The 14,294-nt window shown below is 32.0% G+C and overlaps 1 protein-coding gene across 2 annotated transcripts; it reads right to left on the bottom strand.

Moving 5' to 3' along the window:
• Positions 1-469: 469 nt before the first annotated feature.
• Positions 470-12,417, bottom strand: LOC134720652 (uncharacterized). 2 transcript variants are annotated; one of them, XM_063583037.1, is made up of 8 exons: positions 12,120-12,417; positions 11,831-11,944; positions 10,025-10,196; positions 6,553-6,709; positions 4,908-4,975; positions 3,203-3,275; positions 1,396-1,551; positions 470-625 (listed from the first exon to the last, which is right to left on the bottom strand). In XM_063583037.1, the coding sequence occupies exons 1-8, from the start codon at positions 12,185-12,187 to the stop codon at positions 540-542; spliced, it is 894 nt and encodes a 297-aa protein (XP_063439107.1). In that variant the 5' UTR covers positions 12,188-12,417; the 3' UTR covers positions 470-539. The 2 variants fall into 2 exon arrangements, with proteins under 2 accessions (XP_063439107.1, XP_063439108.1); XM_063583038.1 differs by lacking the exons at positions 11,831-11,944; positions 12,120-12,417 and adding an exon at positions 10,813-11,056.
• Between the last annotated feature and the right edge of the window lie 1,877 nt (positions 12,418-14,294).

Here is a 14,294-nt window from a genome sequence, read left to right as displayed (position 1 = left end):
TATGTTAAAAAAAAACTTCGTGTTTTGGACAATGAGTCTTACGTACCATTTATTTTATTTATTTTTTTACAAATAGTGAAACAGTTAATCCAAGCTGTCTGTTCGAAGGAATGTTCTCATTTTTTCGCATTTTGTTATACTCATAGTCGGTTCAATTTTTGTAGATTGATTTTTGTCTGAATTTCCTAATTTATAGAAATCAATTCACCAGCATCGATTGGCATTAATAGCATCCAAACATGAAGTTCTATAGTCATTTCCACCAGGAACATATATATTAACATATACTGTTCCCAGCTACCGCTCATAGATTAAAAATATTGTAACGAGACAATATTGTGTAAGACGATTAAACGATTGAATACTGTATATATGTTATCATACTGATTTCATCTTGCCCATAATACGGACGGAAACAGAAAAAATAATTTTATGTTGTTGATAATTTATTTAACAAATATAACAATGAATATACAAATAAAAAATATGTTCCTATGATTATTTAAATAAGAAATGTAATAAAATCTGTGCAAATGACATCAAATAATAGGCCCAACTCGCACCAGTGGTAGAAACCTTTCATTGAACTTTTGTGTCTGTATCTGTGGTGCACCACCATCAAATGCTAAAAATACAAAATACTTGTCAGGGTTATGAAAAAACTCCATGTTTAAACAATTTTTACTTTTTCAAGCATGCAACTGTAAACTTCAATGGTTAAGAACGACACATATAAAAAACACTAAAATTACTACAGCCAAAACTATTTTGTTTTCTCAAGAAACTCAAATTCCATAATGTCATTCAATAGATAAACAATCCACACAAACGATGAATTGTTGGTGCGTAAACTCGCATTGAGGTTACTAATATTATTTTTCTTAAATTAGCGGTTATAGAAAACATATATTTAAATAAATTCGAATTAAGAAATTCATCTTTCTCATGCAATGCTTTGATTGTTTATGAATACTTTTGGTTATTTTTAGTTGCATCAGCTTTTCAAATTTATATGATGGGGTGCTATTGTTCTGTTCATCAACGATATATCATAAACAATTTGTGTTTCGTAGAAAGAAACTTGGAGTATTAAATGACTTATGAATTTTTTTTTATCAATTAACATAAGGTACTAGTTTTGTGTTTATGGCACGTTTCTTTTTAACTTGCGATTATCATTTAGATATTTCTAAGGGTCTATAGGTCGATTTGTTAAAATTTGTTTCAACATAAACACTTATGAATACGGTGTGTCCCGGCACTGTTTTAAGGGGTTGTGTGTTGGTGGATATGTTGTTATGTCACTATTTTTGGTAATTCTTATTATCCTGATATGTAGATAACTTGCTCGTGAATATGGTTGCTATGGTTTAATTACGGTGTTTTATCACTTACCACCTGGCACAAAATTCCCCCTTGGTTGTGGAATATATTTCCTTCTAGTAAATTCTTGACCACATAGCGTGGAGATACTGACTTTGTCACATTGTGTTTGTGGTCTTTCGGGTGGTAGATCTGGCTGTGGACTCTCAGGGTAAAATATTCCCATGGCTACAAAATTACGCAGTATTAATGAAACGTGTTAAAAAGAAGAATAAACCCAGATTAATTAACTGTTAGTTAGTAAGTAGTTCTGTTTTGTATCACAAACGTATCGTCCATTTATTTTAGAAATTGGAATTGGATGACCTGATCCAAACTCAAATCTCACCGAAGATCTTAAAATTGGATGGATATTTATCATTTATTCATGTAAAAATGGGAAAAGATGCATATGCAAGTTCTCTCCAACTCGTATTACTTTTTCTTTGTTTCTGTGAAAAAAAACAGGATGAACCGAGGGAAATCAAAACTAAATATCGAATCACGACGAGTAACATTATGTTCAAAAGACTATACAGACTGCAACACAGAAAAGAAACGAAAGGATAAGAGGAACCCCACAAAAACTCGTAGTGCATGGAGATAGAATTAACTGGGGGTTGGAAAAGAAAGAAGTAAAGATACTATTAGTATGCAGACAAACAGACGAAGAAGACAGCGAGCACAATGGTCAACACATTGTATAAAAGTTCATAAAAAACTGAACAGAACATTAGAAAATTAATACATTAAAGATCCTGCTACACTAGGAACACCCATCGTGTTCATAATTACAAGTAAATATCCATTGACGAGAAGCATTTGGGAATTCCATAAAAGAGAACCACAATATACAAAAGGGACATTTAAACTGACATGTCGAAACTAACTGACAATGCTTTGGCAAAACACAATGAAAAGACAAACAACAGTACAAAAAACAAAACTAAGAAACCTAATGTATGAGCAATACGAACCGCACCAAACTCCAAAATGAGGAAAAGTGAGGATTATGAATACATCCAGTAGAATAAAACTAAGAAACCTAATGTGTGAGCAATACGAACCGCACCAAACTCCAAAATGAGGAAAAGTGAGGATTATGAATACATCCAGTAGAATAAAACTAAGAAACCTAATGTGTGAGCAATACGAACCGCACCAAAATCCAAAATGAGGAAAAGTGAGGATTATGAATACATCCAGTAGAATAAAACTAAGAAACCTAATGTGTGAGCAATACGAACCGCACCAAAATCCAAAATGAGGAAAAGTGAGGATTATGAATACATCCAGTAGAATAAAACTAAGAAACCTAATGTATGAGCAATACGAACCGCACCAAACTCCAAAATGAGGAAAAGTGAGGATTATGAATACATCCAGTAGAATAAAACTAAGAAACCTAATGTGTGAGCAATACGAACCGCACCAAAATCCAAAATGAGGAAAAGTGAGGATTATGAATACATCCAGTAGAATAAAACTAAGAAACCTAATGTGTGAGCAATACGAACCGCACCAAAATCCAAAATGAGGAAAAGTGAGGATTATGAATACATCCAGTAGAATAAAACTAAGAAACCTAATGTGTGAGCAATACGAACCGCACCAAAATCCAAAATGAGGAAAAGTGAGGATTATGAATACATCCAGTAGAATAAAACTAAGAAACCTAATGTATGAGCAATACGAACCGCACCAAAATCCAAAATGAGGAAAAGTGAGGATTATGAATACATCCAGTAGAATAAATCCCTTGACATCAATACAGAGGGAAAATGACTGACACAGACATGCCCCAGGTCATATGCTATCATGTATTAACTATTTTACTTACGCTGATGTGGAGCTGGTATCTTTTTCTTCCTTAACAAATATCTGTGAGGATTCGGCGCTGATGGTATTCTTGTCTAATGTAAATTATAACATAATCAATCAAAAATTTCAGCCACATATGATATGTAGTGGATTATGTGTATTATTAAGGAACGTCTACAAAATTCTAAGAGGGTCACTATGTTCAAATTTTTGTAAGCTGTTCAATGCTTGGCATCTGAAAGACCTTGCATGGATTTTTGTCGAGCCTTCGACTTAAGTCGAAAAAGCGAGACTAAGCGATCCTACTTTCCGTCGGCGTCGTCGTCGGCGGCGTCCACAAATATTCACTCTGTGGTTAAAGTTTTTGAAATTTTAATAACTTTCTTAAACTACACTGGATTTCTACCAAACTTGGACAGAAGCTTGTGTATGATCATAAGATAGTATCCAGAAGAAAAGTTGTAAAAATTAAATTCCATTTTTTCCGTATTTTACTTATAAATAGACTTAGTTTTTTTCTGCGGGGAAACATTACATTCACTCTGTGGTTAAAGTTTTTAGAATTTTAATAACTTTCTTAAACTATCCTTTGTTTGAACCAAACTTGGACAAAAGCTTGTTTATGATCATAAGATAGTATCCAGAAGTAAATTTTGTAAAAAAATAAATACATTATTTCCGTATTTTACTTTTAAATGGACTTAGTTTTTCTACAGAGAAACATCACATTTACTCTGTGGTTAAAGTTTTAAAAAATTTAATAACTTTCTTAAACTAGCTGGGATTGTACCAAACTTGGACAGAAGCTTATTTATGATCATAAGATAGTATCCAGAAGTAAATTTTGTTAAAAGATAACTCCATTTTTTCTGTATTTTACTTTTAAATGGACGTAGATTTTCTTCCAGTTAACATAACATACAGTCTACAGTTTATGTTTTCAAAACATTAATTAGATTCATTAACTATCCTACATTTTTACCAAACTTTGACAGATGCTTCTTACAATCAAAAAGAATATTTTTAATGATTTTTTTCCCTCCTTTATGTTGAGCCTGCGATTTACAGCAAAAGTAGGCGAGACACTGGGTTCCGCGGAACCCTTACAAATTTTTTCTATATTGAGCAGTACCTTAGTGACTTTGTCTTTGTGATGTTGAGCATTGAGCGCGCATCTTTTGATTATTTTGACGATTAATTTTCTTTGTATTTTTTATGATGTTATCATCTCAAAATTAAATATTTCATGTAAAAAGGTCAAATTTGTTGGATTTATTCCTTAATAATGAAACTATATAAGATGTAAAAGAATAATTATTTGACCTTTCATTGTTTTAATGTTTTGGAGTGCGGATACTCAGAGAACAAGCTATCGAATTAATAATACATATTTTTATTAATAGATGTATTTAGTTTTCTCATAGTGACTTTCTCATGTGTATGTTGTAACATGGGCTGCAATGGGATAAAGTGTTGACGTATATCAGAGTATTCTGTATGTTACTATTGTGCTAACTTTACAATTCACTAATCATATCCCCAGTGTTGACAGGATAGTGATACAAAAGTTGAACTACATTGACCACCTATCGAAATATTGAAAAAGTTCATATAATACATACGGTATCACAGATAGGTAGAAGTTGTAATACATACGGTATCACAGATAAGTAAATGCTATAATGCATACGGTATCACAGATAAGTAAATGCTATAATACATACGGTATCACAGATGGGTAGAAACATTTCTTCCTTCACATCGTACTTGTCTTCAGGTTGATCAAAGGGAACTAAAATAGAAAGCGACATTTAAATTGAATAAACAATAGTCTGATGTGCAGTAATTGTCGGTTTGTTGATGTGGTTCATAAGTGTTTCTCTCTGCTCGTTTTTTTTTATATTGAGTAGACCGTTGTTTTCCCCTGTTTGAATGGCTTTACACATGTCATTTTTGGGGCCCTTTTTAACTTTCTGTTTGATGTGAGCCAAGATTCCGTGATGAAGAACGTTTCTTTGGCATACTCCCACCTCCCCATTTCCATTCTTAAATTTAGCTGTACAATTGTGACTTGCTATTGTCTCATTGGCACTCATAACCACATCTTCTTATATCTAGTGATCGAAAACTACAGTATAACAATGAATTGATTGAGAGAAGGATGAATGGACATTTCTTCAATATTATCAAGAAATATAGGTTTAAAAAGATTCATTTACCTATTAAGAGGAATTCCTGAAAATCAATTTGTTTAGTAGGTATTGCTTGAAAAGGACAAAAGCACAGACGAACACTTTCGTTGAAGTGTTTTGCAAAATAAATTAATTTAACAAAATCAATAACTTTGAATGCAATTTAAACAATGTAACCATTGAATACAATGTGTACAGCGATAAAATATTTGCTCAAATTAATATTAACAAAGCGACATAATTCTAATGTTTGCATGGCACGAACAATTAATTTAAGATATTGATACAAAAAAGACACAAGACTTTGTTATTTCAATCAATAGAAAAAATATTTTAACACCTAAAATCACTTAACCCATGCAATAATATTAAAATATGGCAGATATCACTTTCCAATAAACTGATAACATGTAGAATTATGTCATAAAATTAATAAAATAATAAAAATAACAGCTTTACTGACATGTATACGTGACTCAACTTTCTCATATACTTTCCCTTGAGTAGATAGATTGTAACGTCCTAACACAGTACTACAGAACAACAGAGTATGTGGTGACAAATATAAGTATTTACCTGTACTTCTTATAAACCTAAGAATCTAATGATAATTACAGATTATCGTCGATCATCTCAACGAGATAGGTTTTCTCGCTTGAGCCGGTAGGGCGAAATCGAAAAGAGATGACCGATAATTCTGTTTATCGCTATTTTACCTATGACGACTTTGTCAAATTCATGTCAAGTTCATAAGCAACACCACGTACCTCTTAGTTTCTACCGATATTTTTTTTTTATCTCAAGCGAGTAGCATGATATGAAAAATTATCACAAAAAAGATCAAAGGAAAATGCACAAAATAGCGATAAACAGTAAAGCATTGTGCTGTTTTCTGCTCTTTGATCTGGTTGCCGGTAGTCTCTTTGACAAATTTCCCATTTCCATTCTCAATTTCAAGAACTGCTGTCCAACTACGGACGGTGCAAATCTAAATACTTTGAGAATATTCAACTGTATCTTAAGCAATCAACAGAAAACGTAAAGTTACTCCTATAATGGAGGAAGAGCATGTATCCAATAAATTTGAAATCGCTTATAGAGTAAGTTTGGTTTTTTTAACTAAAAAATGACATTTCGGAGAAACTTTAATTTGAAATGTGCGTGTGGTCTACCTTACCGATTCCTTGTGCCAAAACATGTTTATCTTGGTTTTTGATCAAGACTCTGACATCAGGAGTTCGTTGTTCAAAAGATGAATTATAAATAGTTTTATTTTGTGTCTTCTTTTCCATTTCATTTGGATAGTTACTCCATGTATTAACACTGCACACAGGCTGAAAAAACACCACAAGCTTAGTTTTTAATTAGGTATAAATATAAACAACAACGTGGTTCTTTCAATAGTTAAACATGGACTACATGGTAATTTTCACACAAGACCGAAAGTACTGAGATCAACAGATAACGTACACCAATAAGCTCCTGGTAATAGACTTATATATAAAAAAGGAACGAAAGATGCCATAGGGACAGTCAAACTCATAAATCAAAAATAAACTGACAACGCCATGGCTAAAATTAAAAAAAGGACAAACAAACAAACAATAGTACAAATGACACAACATAGAAAACTAAAGAATATATATATAAACAACACGAACCCCACCAAAAACTAGGTGTGATCTCAGGTGCATCGGAAGGGTAAGCAGCCTCACCATCTGGAACTCTTGATTTAATAGCTTCCTTGTGAGAAACAACCCTCTATCAAGAAAATCGGGATAGGAAATGCAAGCAAGGGAATATCGTATCAATTAAGAGGTATACACCGTATGCAGGTGATGCTGGAATGTTAACACTCGTTAAACTTTTCTCATAATAAATTATCAAGAAAGAAAAAAAGACTGAAAAACTTACTTTAAGTAGAAATCGTCTTGTTTGCCAATTCACATATATCAATTTCCCATATAAAAAAACTTTTTTTTTATATTAAGTCACTTCATTATGACATATATAGTAATCAGTGCTAGTCTCGTCGCACTTATATTTAACCTCATTACCTGCATTTGAAATGGGGTCACATTGGAGGTAACATGCTACAATGGTCTTGAATTCTATCTTAATTTGAAAGTTACATAGCACCACTCTCAACTTAATTAACACAATTCATCCGAAAAAAGAAACCTACATGATATAATGTATTTTATCATTTAACTTAATTAGCTGCCCCAGTTCCCCTGTATTTGTACCCCGAGAGAATTGGACTGATATACGATAAACCATTTTTATCTGAAGGTTTTCAATCATAACTTTTCAATAGTCAAAACTAAATGTAAAGAATTACTCGCTCTTTACTAATTTAATTTTCATATCAAGTTTCTTCTGACGTAATTTATAATCAATCTTCGGTCTGTCAATAAGTATTATGTGTTGTAAAGGAATGTCCTTCAGAAATTAATACCGGATAAAAGTAAGAACTAGCATATCTATATTTCTATATTGTATATAAAGAGCCGACAATGAATGTGACAAACCAGTTCGTTTCAAACAACACTGAAGTAGAAACGAATACTAGTATAACAGTAAATTCAGAAATTTTGCCGTGATTAATCAGTATTGAGAATCGGATTGCCAAAGAATGGACACAAATGCGACATTGACAATACTGCATACAATGAATGTTATTAAAATTCAAAATGCCATTTTTTTTTATTTTTGCGAAACATTTTTCTTCTCACTTTCTGCAATAATGGAAACATAAAAAACAATTTCTGAATTACATAATATGAAGGATATATACTTATTGATAAACGTCCATGAACAAAATGACCAGCAATATTCTTTAAAAGTGAGTCAACGATGCTGCAGTATTCAAGTACAGATAAATAAACCAAAGACCTGAATATTTACACATTATACAGCATATGAGTACATTTGGTCTATGACGGAGAGTTGTCTCAATGGTAACAGACTGCGGTATGGATTATATATAAACCTACAATAAAACTTTTGGTAGGATCAATGGAAATAGTTTCTTAATGCTAACAGTATAGAAGACTTGCTCATTTTGATAGGTCACTAGGCTTGATTTCATACGCTAAGATGTGTTAGTGACGCTCTCACCCCATATGGAATTTACTGACCCCATATATATACCGCATTATGTCACTAGCACACTATGTAACTAATAATATTCGCTAGCCAAGAGTAACGATCCAGTCCCCTCTTCTCTACTGCAATCACAAATGTTGGCTTGATCTGACAAGGGTGGAGAGGACCTGATCGTTACCCTTGCCTAGCGAAGATGACAATATGTATATGGTGTTATAATTGTTAAAGAAGGAAACATAGCACTTGTTAAATATACAAATCTGAATAGATTGTATGAGCATTTTGTACTATTTACTTTGTTAAATTTAATTTTCTAAAATTTGATAAGGACATAAAACTTTATTTGTACTGTGATTTTTGTGTTTATATAACATATGATAACCTGACTAAACTACATTGGTACTCTGATTTTGTGTTTATCTAAGTTGGACTGATTGATCTTTGAGAGATTGTTCAAAATTCAATTGTACAATTCCATTAAAAGGCCACGTATTGAGTAAAACAAACATTATTTTCTGGATTAAACTTCTTCAAAGGGTGATATTCACTTTAATAAGGCATTTCAGAAATCATAATCTTGACAAACTTATATTAAAAGTTATTAATGTGTTATTAAAGTTGGCTTCCTTTCAAAACAGCAACAATACGCTGACAATTGTACTTTCATTATACTGTACTTAAGTATATACAACATATAAGAAAAAAGAGGATATGCAAAATTTCTGTCTAAATCATTATCTTAATTGTAAGGTTTTCGTATTGGTGCCGCCATATAATGTTTGCTAGTGGAACAATTTAGAATTGACGTATATAATAATTCATAAAGTTTCGAATGGTATAATATTCATACTTATTGTCAATAGACATATGTTTCTGACAAACTTTTTGGTGAAATTTTTTTTTAAACCATTTAACCATCAATGATATATGATATACTGATATTGAATTGAAATAAAGTTTATAAGACATTGTTTGGTTGAACGTCGAACTATTTTCCGCAGAACTCAGTATCACTAAGAAACTTTAGTTAATTTCAATTTTCTATTTTGATTGACTAAAATCGTCAGTTTTCCTTCCAAAGATCGGTGTTTTTTTGTGTTCAAACTTTCTCCACCAATAAAAATAACCGTCGAGAGAAAGAACAAAATAGTGCTTTCACCCAACCAATTATTGCCATTGTTTGTTTTCTATTCCTCTGCTGACAATTTCAGAGTGAGAGGTGCAAACAACCCGCTCTTCTATAGTGATGGTTGTGTTTTCTATTTGATTTTTTTTGTCAGAAGGCTTAAATATTTGTCACTGGTCTTTTAAGGAGAATCTCTCATATATTTCAAAGTGTTTCACAACAAACCGGACAAACTTGCAAGCTTAAAAAACTTCTGGTTTTTTTTCAAAGCATATATCTATATATAAGTAATACTAAACTGTATCGTACATTTATCATGACATTTATGCATATGCGCAAATGCCTTTGATTCGTTTTTTTTTAAATGGTACTACGTAGTGCATGTTGTCGTTTTGAACACGCACGCATCTCTCACCTTATTGTTAATTCTTTTGATGTGAAATATCTGTTTTGAATGTGGATTATGATATCTGTCATCTAGAGTGGTGACAAGGAACGGCTGACTGTCTCGAGGGGTACGGGAGAAGTCGAGTACTTTGTATCGAACCTGGTTTTCTGTTTGCCACTTCGAACTTGGATATCTGTTCCTGAAACCAAACAATATACATATATAGAAAGATATATAATAAGTCAATTTAGCACCTTTCGATGTTCTTTTTATAATAAAACCTCGATTACGGTCTTATCGTGTAAAAAAATGTGTATCGAAATCAGAAAATATATGAAATTGCCGCGCGATATTCTTTCTGTTTCAATCAGCTTTTATTTTTAAAATTATTTTATGAAAACAATTAACATGTCGAATTATTATATCAACTAACATAACTATGCACAATCAAATAAACTAGGTTCAAATTATTTAGTGGTTGACTTTCAGAGAAAAAGATGGATTTTATAAAATGTGACACGGATGCCAAATTTTGGTAATTGCTCACCCGGTGAGTCAGAAACGGGTATCAGATTGTGTTTAATAATACATTTTTTTTTATGTTTGAAAGTTCAATTCAAAACGAAAATAAAACAACAGCACACTAAAAAGTAATTAAAGAGAGGTTTAAGAGAAAAACTTGAAGAAAACATTCTAGACCAACAAAACAAACAAGAATACAAATAATGAAAAAGAGAACCCAGTTACTAAGTAAAAGAATCTACACAAATGTATTACAGAATATATATAAAAAGGTATTTTTATATGTTCCTTACCAGTCTTGTCCAATTGTATGACTCCTCCTAAACACTGGAATGGCATGGATCTTATTACTCCTCGTGGGAGGCTGAACACACGCCATTCTTTAATATTTATTTCCCCACATTTTTAAGTTCCGACTTATCGTCCTGAATGATCACAATATTTTCACTGCGTTCCGTGATACGTGATATCGTGTATTGATATGGAGCGAGTCTGGTTGTTACGTGTGGAATTAAAATAAAAATTTATCAACTAATTTATTGATTTAACTTATTGAACCGCTGCTTGTAATAAAATGCTGTCGAAATAATACATATTGTGTAGTTTTGTAAGTAAAACCACAATGGGGATTTGTATAAATATTGTTGCAACTCAAATTTCAATGCCCGCCTTTGACAAAGGCCACCTTTTGGCACTTTATTTTTGATATTCACTAAATGAAGAAAGGAAGTTTAATTTAAAGAAACTATCAATTTAAAGACTTCTGTAAAATTATGACCCGAACATAACTCTATTGTCAGATATTATTGATTTTGAGTGTAGGTAAATTGCATTGTATTAGGGAAAGAATTACAAACCGATTTCACGTTGCTGTTATCTCGGTATAGTTAAGGTGTAAAGCTTATTGGAAATATAATTGTTGAACTATGTTATATAATGTAAAAACGGATCTTGTTCATTTCATCAAAGACTTTATAATATAATCAAATATGAACTGTTATGTGGGCCAGCATGTTTTGAAGTTGCTTTTAAAACAAATACCAATAATAAAGTAAAAATTAATACAAACAACTAAAAAAAACCCAAAAAACTACTATTTTAACAACCACAACACAATCAAAACAAAACTTGATTTTGTACAAAAACGTATTATTACATTTTTTATTACTGATTGTAGCTGCCCCCCCCCCCCCCCAAAAAAAACCAATCAAATAATTAAAAAGGCTATGATGCATTGTCCACAATAATGTGTTGCTTGGAAGCGTTTATTTTCAAATAATTTGCATCTAAGAAGATTAATAATATACTTACTTGACTGTGTGTTCTCCAGTGATGAAAGGCAGCCTGTTCTTTCTGTCTTTTTGTCCTTCCTTGCATACTGCTTCTTTCTTTTTAGCTTGTACTTTCGCAATTAAGTCATTAACCCTGTATGATAAGAAAATTTTATAAAAGCTTATAGAGCATTAGCATTAACAAAATATCACAATTGAATTCAGTAAACTATATTTTTCGATTCTTTATTAAACTTTTACAACTTTTAAAGTTTTTCCGGGGTTTTTTCTGTCTTTTGAATTTTTATGTAAATAAGGAAAATTCCTACCATTTATGTCTTGCATAAGGATATACATTTGGCCGCTTTAATTTCACTTGATGGTCGCGTTCTAGCATCCTATCTGTTTTACATTTTCTACATGGTATAGTAGTAAGATACTCGACACATCACAGTTCAGTAGCAAACGTCCTTCTATTACTGTCAATCATTTCTGTAACCAATGACAAACCAACTGTTACGTCACAATGCTTAAGCTATAAATCTGAAGACGTTTTTGCGTATCTCATAATATCCTAAGCGTGACAATAATAATCGTTTATCCTTTCTTTTAAAATATGCTGTCTATATTTAGGATTTCAAGGATTATTGTTTAATTAAGACATTGGAAATTTATTTCTTTTTGACGTCCGTCATCCATATGTCGATATTTTCTTGAGTAAATTTCAATGCTTCAAAAGACAGTTCTTTAATATCGAATATTTCGTTATCAATCGCCCAAGAATGGTATTATTATATACAATTTCAGTGGATTATATTCACATTGTAGTGAATTCTATATTAAAAATCCGGTGGTAAATAAATGAGCTTCGAGTTTTGGAATTTGTGTTAGCGTGAGAATTATACAGTATTTGTTTGCCGAACCACCGTGATTTTAAATGGAATCATCTTATTGCAACACAGATGATTCCCACTTGTGTCCACGCTTAGATTGCAGGTTATAAATTTTAGTCGAAAATGACATCGTTTTTGATGGAAACATTATACTATAGCATTTTTAGCTTTTTAAAAAAGATTCTGTGATTCAATATAAACTTCATGTCATGGTAGGGAATAGTGTGCGTTTTTAAATTGACATTACAGAACATATCCGTTTAATGTTTTGTATTGTAAATATGAATCAGTCCTAAAAAAAAGAGAACATGCTGTCAATTACCTTAGATTTTTCTGTCGTTAAATGAGTTATAATTCTGGCAACTTACAAAATGTGTTCACTTTTCGTTGATGGTGCTAAAATGTCCAGTTAATTCGCTGCCTGCAGTGCAGCGGTTGTTCATATTTATTAAATTTCCGTGCTGCCGTGTTCTTTCATATCCGTCAAACAGTGTTGATTTTAATCTCGTTTGTGAGTATTGCTATCTTTTTTTAGTGCCAGTGATTTTAAAACTGAAACAGACTCAGTGGCGTATCACTAGGTTCTGTGCACACTCGATCAGGGGCAACGTCCTGGTAGGAGACATGTGGGCGAGACGATTCATCACGTTTCGAAGATTAAGCAAATATAAAGAACAATCTTGATGTTTGAAATGTTTTTGTTCCTCAACAGTTATACTCTGCTCTGTCTATGTTGTATGAAATGACAGAGTCTATAGTTGTACCTCAAGAAAAAGACTAAAGTATTGGACGGTTTCAATGACGACATTTTTTTTTTACTAATATGTAATGCTGGAATTACACAAGCACACGGACGGACAAGGCGAATACAATATGTACCTTCCATTATAGGGTGTTACAATTTTCTCTTCCAAAAACGATTGACATTTTTTCTATATTTGACGGTTGTCTCGTCCTTGACTTAAGGAGACGTTAGCTGTCAAGTTCATGTTCACCGATTTGACTCCAATGAATTCTCATATTCCATTTATTACATACTAAAACTTAAACTTATATCAAAATAACAATAAGTCTGAAAAAAACAATTAAAGAGGCTTGGACTCAATTAAATATATCAGAATTTCGTGTGTATTTAAGTCTAGACGTCATCTCATTAACCATCGAGATTACCCACGAAGACTCCACATGACCCGATATACACATAAACATAAATATATAACGAGTCGACCTCGTGCAATCGGACTTTTTCATGACTGTTTCATTTAATAGATTAAAAAAATATATATCGTTTTACTGAATGAGAATGATTCTTTGTGGATCGTATTAGTAAACGAAATGGTTCATCCTTCTTTTACTTTCGATGTTGACATTATTTTTCTTTTATTAATAATAGCTGAACACGACTAATATATGCGTAACTAATCTCCAGCTTATGGTTTGAATTTAAAGGTCACATTAATATGGGTAAACTGAGGATGAATTATTTACTTGCAAGCGAATAATTCATCAACGATGTATCTTAGCTTTTTTTTTATATAAAACGAAGTTGAACTAAACTATGCTGCTAAAAGCGAATTTTTTTTTGATAATATATATCGCTTTCATTAATGA

Source organism: Mytilus trossulus, chromosome 6 (genome assembly GCF_036588685.1).
Source record: "Mytilus trossulus isolate FHL-02 chromosome 6, PNRI_Mtr1.1.1.hap1, whole genome shotgun sequence".
Classification (NCBI taxonomy): Eukaryota; Metazoa; Mollusca; class Bivalvia; order Mytilida; family Mytilidae; genus Mytilus; species Mytilus trossulus.
The sequence above is the reverse complement of the archived record's forward strand: the minus strand, read 5'-3'. Positions and strand labels throughout refer to the sequence as shown.